General features: G+C 36.0%; 1 protein-coding gene across 2 annotated transcripts in view; it reads left to right on the forward strand.

The window, feature by feature from the left end:
• Positions 1-8119, forward strand: part of dhtkd1 (dehydrogenase E1 and transketolase domain containing 1) — a 36601-nt gene that overhangs the window by 19928 nt on the left and 8554 nt on the right. For both annotated transcript variants that reach the window (XM_015391028.1, XM_015391029.1), the window contains 3 exons: positions 1540-1704; positions 1776-1858; positions 4452-4618. In XM_015391028.1, the coding sequence (XP_015246514.1) occupies positions 1540-1704; positions 1776-1858; positions 4452-4618 (415 nt within the window). The remainder of the gene's footprint in view (positions 1-1539; positions 1705-1775; positions 1859-4451; positions 4619-8119) is intronic.

An 8119-nucleotide genomic window follows, 5' to 3' on the forward strand; every position in this document is an offset into this window, starting at 1 on the left:
GAAAAACAGGCTGATCTCCAACAACTTGTTAGTTGTTGGTTTTACAGAATCCCATTATATAAAGTTCAATGTATTTACATCTGAATAGCTTTGGTGTATGATAAAATAGCACTACCCTTGGAAACTGGAAGTCAGTTAACAGAGTAGGTCAGAGGTTTAGATATTCGAATCGTTACGAACTAGGGGATTCATTTTGGTCTTTTTCTGTTGCCTTACATTTTAAATTTTTTTGTAGGAAGAATGATTATAAAGCAAATAAATGTTCACAGATTTAAAATTTTGTAAGTTTTGAGGCCTGGATTATCAGAAACCACCAAGTCAATAGCAAACTGTCCAACGTTATGAGAGATTAACAACATATTTTGCTTCCTGATGGGAACTTCAGTGGTAACTTCTTGCACCAATAACCCAAATACCTACTTGTTTTGTTTTTTTAAATTGTGAGAAAAATTCAGTTGTTTGGACACTCAGGGCTGCAACTATCAATAATTTTTGCTTATATATTAGTTTTAGATGAATTACAGCTATGAATTAGTTTTTTCTTACAGCAATTACCATGTTTAATAGTCTTTGTACTCGACTCAAGGATCAGTTGACAAATTACCTAAATAATAGATCAATCTAATAAAATGATATCAGCCCTCGTCGTGTCAAGAAGGAAGTATGGAGGAGCTTAACCTTTAAACCCTACAGATAGTAATCGCAGCAAGACATGGTGGTGGAAGCATGATGCTGTGGGAGTAGTTCTGTGTTCATTTGCATTGCCTACTCCAAATTTTTCATTGTAACTTCAGGTCAACAGCTGAATTGTTAAAAGTTTTGAAATGTGGACACATTTGTGTGTTTCATTGGAATAAACTATCCCAAACTAAGATCCTAATCTTTTCTAGAACAGATGAAGTGCAACAATAGTATAAAGATAACCGTATTGAAAAGGCATGAGCCGTACTAAGGTCATAAAGCCAGAAATGTTTAATTTGTTGAGTACGTTGAGAAGAAGAGTGATCAGATCGCCATCCAAGATCAGGTCAGAAGCCTGTAGATGGCTGCATAAAGCTTGAGGATATTTCAGCTTTGGGACATTAATCCAAACATTGTAAATTTACAATTTTCACACATGTTTCATTATGATAAAAATAAATAGCTTTGCCCCTAGTTCTTGGCTTAAAGGGTATAAAAACTGTACCTAATATGATCAATTCTCCCTGGAAAAACAGTTTTGTAAATAAATCATTTAAAGGCCTAGTTAAATAAGTCATCCTTGTGATGAGTTTTTTTCAATTTCTAAACCTGAGTGGATGTTTATCTTTTAGTTCAGAGCAGTTGTCAATGCAAAGGAAGGTGGTGCAGCACAGATATTAAACCCCGCAGGGTTAACGAATAGCAATTTAACAGAGAATAAGTTTCTTAATGGGAAAAAAGCAGCAGCAGAAACCTGGATCAGATTAAAGCAAAATCATTTTCCTCTTAAGCTAATAGCAAATTATCACTACTCTAAAAGTTTGATTTAAAAACGTTTATTGTGCTTTTGTCTGCTAGATGTGTGACAGTAAAGAAGAGGGTGTGGACGGGGACAACGTTAACATGGCGGTGGTGAACCCCACCACTCCCACTCAGTACTTCCACCTCCTAAGGAGACAGATGATCCGAAATTTCCGCAAACCTCTTATTGTGGTCGGACCCAAGACGCTGCTCAGGTTTTCTGTAAGAAAAAGAAGCTTTTTTTTAATCCCTTGTTTCCATTAGAAGGAATCTAAGATACCTGTTTGTTGCAGGGAGCCGTGTCCAGTCTGAGTGAACTGGGACCAGGGACGTCCTTCAGGCCAGTGTTGGGGGATCCGTCTGTTCCTGCAGAGGGGTAAACGACCTATAACTTCTTACTGGAAATCTGAATATTTACCAGATATTTAATAATCAGCATTCTGTTCCACTTTCTAGATCTATTATTGCCTTAGATATTTGTAAAAAAAGCGCCAATATTTCCAAGAGTATTAGATGGTAGATTTTAAAATCCTAAAAAGATCATAAAGAGCGTTCGTCCTCCCAGACTTGATCAACAGGAAAAAAATTTTAATTTAACGGTGTCTCGCATCTCTTTGCTTCCCCTGATTACATTTGTAAACACCTAACGTCTCTAACCCTTTCAGATGTGAGGAGAGATGTCAGCAGTTTAAGGTAGCACTGATGAAGGGCTGCAACTAATGATTATTTTGCAAATCGATTAATCTGTTGATTGTTTTTTTTTTATTAATTGATCGATAATCAGATAGCTAAAGGTTCATTAAGGAAGAGTTTTTACGAAATTAAACCAGGTGAAACTAAAACGATTCCACTTGAAGAGTTCTGGATAGAGCATACTCACAGATGAAAAAGCTTTTATATATTTTTTTTGTTGAACATTCTTTATTTAAGAATATAATATATCCAACATATATACAAATGTATCTTCATATGTGTGCAACTGCAGAGAACATCAAACCCAAAAGTAGTGGAGAAAAAAAAAAAATCAATAAATAAGATAAAATAAAATAAATAAAGTAAAAAGGGATGGGGCTCAGAAAACATTCAAATCTGTTTCAGCAATTGACAGTTCTTAGAGAGGTCTTCATTAGCTCCCATAAACGGGAGGTTTATATGTCTAGTGTATCATAAAAGAGGGGAAATACAAACAACGGGCGCTGATATAATTTTTTTTAGCATATGAGGCTCTTTATCTGTGTGGCCATCCAAACTAGTCAATAGCTGCGGCTCACACTTCCAAGAATATGTCCATTTTCACATAAATTTTTGCTGTTATCTTCTCCATTTTATACACATTCTTCAACCTTTCTTGCCATTGTTGAAGGGTTGGGGGCAAAGGTTTAAGCCAAGACAGAGTTATCATTTTCCTTGCTACTAATAACAGAATCTGTAGTAATTGGGGTTCCCTTTTCCCAATATTATCTTTTGGAATCAAACCTAATATATAGTAGAGCGGGTTCAGTGGTAAAGTAAACTTAAGTATTCTTTAAATTTCTGTCTGGATCCCTTGCCAAAATGGAATCAGTACTGGACAGTCCCAAAAAATGAGAGTGTGGTCCCCAATTTGATTACAGTTCCTCACACAGAAACCCCACATTCATATCTTCAGGTAACACAGAGTACATGTCAGACTTAATAATATTACTTCAGCGAGAGTTTCAAGGTGTTGCTTTATTGTATATCTCGTACCATGTCTTTCGGTTGTGCTGTTCTTTTTTCATCTCGTTACAGATGATGAAGCAGACTGAAAATGTTTTGTCATTGTCTCCTTTCTATCTCATCTTTCTTTCATCTTTTCTCTTTTTTTCCTTCTTCTGTTTTTCTGCTCTATTTACATTGCAGTGTCCATATAAACTGTAAAACTCCCTGCATAATTATAACAAAGCAATTTATATGCATGAATCAAGTGTAGCAATATGGCAATTGCCGTACCGCTGCACTTGTGAAAGTAAAATCTGTTGGGCTCTTTTTGGCATCAAGACAATTATTCTTATTGCCACATTGCCAGACAGGACACTGTAAAAAAAAAAATTACAGTTCCTCCATCATAAATTTGAGACATTTCTGTCATATTTTGAGATACTAAAAGGAGTTTTAAAACATCTTTCTTAATTTCCACTTGAACTCTTTCCATCCTGGGCTGTGGGTAATCTTAAAACCTTTTTCTGAAATCTCCTCCCATTTCTTATCTTCAATTACCACGTTCATTTCTAGTTCCCATTTTTGCTTTATATCCATAGAATTGTCAGAGAAATGACCCTGTACATGTTTATATATATTAGATATGTTTTTATATCTTAAATGCAAGATTTGTACTTATTTTTTTTAGAATTTTGGTATCATTTCTTCTGGGTTGGTAGATCTGTCACCTAAAGGCATATTTTACTGTTTCTAATCTCCTGTTAAACAATTAATCGATTACTAAACTAGTTGACGATTATTCCAATAATAGATTAATCACGATTAATTTCAGCCGCATTCACCGATCCATATCAATCACTCTGGATATTGTGGTCCAGACCAGGTTTTCGATGCATCTGGTATCTTTTTTAATTTATATTGGATATATTGGGGATTATTTCTGGTCGGTTTTTATGCGAGGTTTCATAAGCTGCTTTGCTTTGGGGAAGAAAAAACTTTTATGTATAAAACAAAAATCTAAATTGCTTTAAAAAAAAACTTAAGCTTGTATGAATACCGCAAACAACTTAATGATCCTTGCCACAACTTTAACAAAATAAATAACTGATAAATTAATGTCAACATTTTACTGACAAACTTGAAGCTTATGAATGAAGCTAAACTCACCATAAAAACACAAAATATTTTCCAATAACTGTCACTTTTCTCCGCTCTTCATTTGTGCTCTTTATTGTATTAACAATAAGTAGTTAAAAAAATCTCTTCCCATTGATTCTCATTCCACCCAGCGTCCAGAAGGTGGTGCTGTGCTCCGGGAAGCATTACTACGCTCTGCTGAAACAGAGAGAGGCTTCAGCGGCCAACCAGAACACGGCGCTCATCCGTGTGGAGGAGCTGTGTCCGTTTCCTCTTGAGGCTCTTCAGCAGGAGCTCAGAAAGTATCCTAAAGCCAAAGGTAGTAAGAACCCCTCCAACACATCGCTGCAAGCTGACACACACACACAGACCATCACTTATCATTAAGAAATTCTTAGCATAGAATATCATTTATATAGAGCTTTTTTTCAGGTAAAAATGACCCCCTAAAGCCTTCTGTCACACATTAAAATAAACATAATTTAGTTGCAATTCTGTGTTTTTAGCCTTGCAGACCTTCCTTTTCACAGGAGGATGTTGCACACCAGCGGCCAGTTTTCTAATGTCTCTTTGTGTGCAGGGTTCCTCTTTGAAAACACGCAGGTTCTGTTTTGCATTTTCCTTTTGTTTTGTTTTTGAGGAATTTCCCTTTGCAACAGTAAAACGTGCTGCAATGCCTGAACAAGGGAGATCACCGTTTTCATTTACTGAATATTTCATAGATGAATTAAATTAATTAAAGGTAATAAAATGTGTTCATTTTTTTAAATTCCTGTGCGGCCTTTTCAAAGAGATTTTTAATTCCAGCACCAGTGGAGCTGATGCTCTACAAGGCACGACTTCCTCTTTGAGACGGTGGCTTTATCCGTTTTAGGGAAGTGAAGAACAAAACAAAATCTTTTGCAAAAGCTTTTGCTAAATGTTGTTCAGGGTCTTATAATGTGATTTAGTTTTAATTCGCAGTAGGTTGTTTTTAACTACATTTAGAAAGTCTGGTTTGGTTCAGTTTATTGTTATTTGACTAAAAACAGTCATTCACTATATATTCTAAACTAACTAACTAGAGCAAAGGTGTCAGGTCTATTCTTTCACGTTTTTGATGTGTGCAGCTCTCAGTAGCTGTAGCACTTTAACACGACTGTTGCTAATGCTAGTACAAAGTTCCTACATGCTTACATGGAAGTGTCTCACACACCATCTTGGTATGCAAGCACAGTGATAGACAACCAATCATTGTAACGTCCAGAAAAAAACTAAAAAGAAAGTTTATTTATGTTCTTGACCTGTGTGCATTAGAACAATACATCCACAAACTGACGTCTTTCTCTGTGGAACAGTGTCAACCTTTAACTGTTCTTCCTATTTTCATCTTTTTATGATGTAAAGGCAATTGTGCTTTGCAGAACCATTCTCATGGCTGGAGCATCCTTCATCCAACTGGAAATGACCACTGCAAGCTTTGTGAAAAAATAAGAATAGGGTAAACACTCGTCTGTAGTGAAACTTACTCGGCGATTTCTACAGTTTCTTCCTACAGAAATGGAGGTTAGCCAGAAAGTGGATCTGGATATGTGACGTCACATTTGAACTTTGTATACTGCTGCTACTAATAGCTACTAGTAGCTTAGCTTCCCTACCTTTACTGTGTGTAGCAGTTCTTTATTATGTGTCTAGCATCAATTCAGTAGTTGGCATGCATTTACTGCAGAGATGACATTACTCCAATTTCCCTCATTTGTGCTGCTGCTAATGCTAATACTGCTGATATTGTTGCTGCAGCAGCATTTGATCGCCTCTGACAGGAGAACCTCAAAGATAAATATGAAAAGTAGCATAAGGAGGTGAAATGGTCGTTGTCAAAGAAAAGACAGCGCTGTAAACAAACGCACACTTTCCCCCATTAGGTGCAGGTGATATGAGGCTGAGGGCGATGATTTTAGATCAAAGTAAAGATGAAGTGGTGCTTCTAGCTCCTAATCTGCTCTGTAATGTCTAGGTCTGTTACTGATGATGGAGATCAGCCCAATATCAGTCAACAATTAGTATCTGGAAGATATTGCTCTGCATCTAGAATCGCTCATATAAACAAGCTGAACCCCCCCGCCCCCACACTTTTTTTTTTGATGTTTCAGCAACCTTTGATTAATAATAAATGGCTCAGTTGTTCTCATACATATTATTCTTTTAGTAATATCACCTGATTAAGCCTTCTCTAATGTGCAACGCTAGAAAATAAATATGAACGAGTCATACTGACATCGTATCGGGTTAATATCGCTATCAGTCGATACCTAAAGCTACAGCATCAGTATCATATCAGTAATAAAAGAGAATTTGTATTGGGACAGCCTTACTATGTAGAGCTAAATACATAATTTAATCATAAATCTGCCTATTTGTGACTTTAAAAGGATTAAGAGAAAAACATGATCCAGGAGCTTTTAACTAAAATGAGGCACAAGTGTAGAAGAAAAGATATTGTGAACCATACAAGGGTGGGAGGTGGGGTGTCTGGGCAGGAGCTATTTGTGTCATTTAAATTTTTTATTGTTGTTTCTTTTGTTTTCCTTATTTTTGATCTTGAAAAATCAAAAATCATCCGTGTACGGTTTGTCAGTGGGACTACATATCTGTATGTTTGCTGTAGATGCCTGTAGATGCCTACAATATACCATGAATATCATCTAAAAGCTTTTAAGTAAAAATAATCTTTGAAAGAAAAAAAACACTGAAAAGCATAGAAAGATTTCTTAGATTATTTTAAATAAGAAAGGATCCTTCCAAAAATCAAAAGCTGCTTTATTCAGATAAATTATAATCTTTTTTCCCATCAGCTAAGGGTTAATTTTTTTCTATTGCATAAACCGAAAACGAAGATCTTACAGAAATAACAGTAAAACGCTTTTAAGTATAAACCATACAAGATTATTATGTGTTGATCGAAGACTCGCAAATAATTATGTTGTAAATTATGCGTAGAGGTTTAACTGGAAACAAAATAATTTTTGGGGAACTCCAATCAGTTTCCTTAAAAACCTGATAAAAAATGTAATATAGAAAGCTCAGTATTGTCTCAGTGTAAAATGAATAAATATTTTATTAATTAACTCTGTGATTTAGGAGAAGTTTGTATTGGTTGCATGTAGTTTAATAAAAGCAGGTTCTATAACTACACCAGGCAGGTGGATATTTGGTCTGGTTGGCTGGTTTATCCAACACTTAAACATGCAGGCAGGGCGTTAATCAATCGATCGTTGGTCCAGGTTTCATCTTCTCTGTCGCCTCATTAGCAGCATCTGATGCTCGAGCAGCGCCTCGTGCTTCCTAGTCTAACCAGTAAATCTCACAGCGTTTCCAAACCTTTTATTTATTGTCTCTTAGCTTAAAATGCTCACAGAGCTTTGACCCCATCGGTCAATCCAGAATCCAGGTTGTTTTATCCTCAATGAATGCATGAAGTAAAGCTTGGACGAAGCCTAATGACTGGACTAACTCGGCTGATGTCTCAGGCACACATATAGGAGATCTGCAGAGTGCAACCAGGAGGTATTCTTGTTGAAAATAAAATTGTTTAATCAAAAAATATGCTGATAATGTCATAGATTATGTTTACTGACCTATTTAGCTCCCACTGGGCTCAAACATTTGGACTGATATATATATATAACAGATATTTACCAGCGTTATACATTTCCCTACCCTTTGGTCAACATTAAAATCTCACTACATTACTTGTCTGGTTTAGTTTAACACTCACAATCCTGCATCCATATCCGTGTCATGTGACCAGCCACCTCCCCCTAATACAGTCAACTAGATG

The sequence above is a fragment of the Cyprinodon variegatus genome, unplaced genomic scaffold (genome assembly GCF_000732505.1).
Source record: "Cyprinodon variegatus isolate N-32 unplaced genomic scaffold, C_variegatus-1.0 Scaffold521, whole genome shotgun sequence".
Classification (NCBI taxonomy): domain Eukaryota; kingdom Metazoa; phylum Chordata; class Actinopteri; order Cyprinodontiformes; family Cyprinodontidae; genus Cyprinodon; species Cyprinodon variegatus.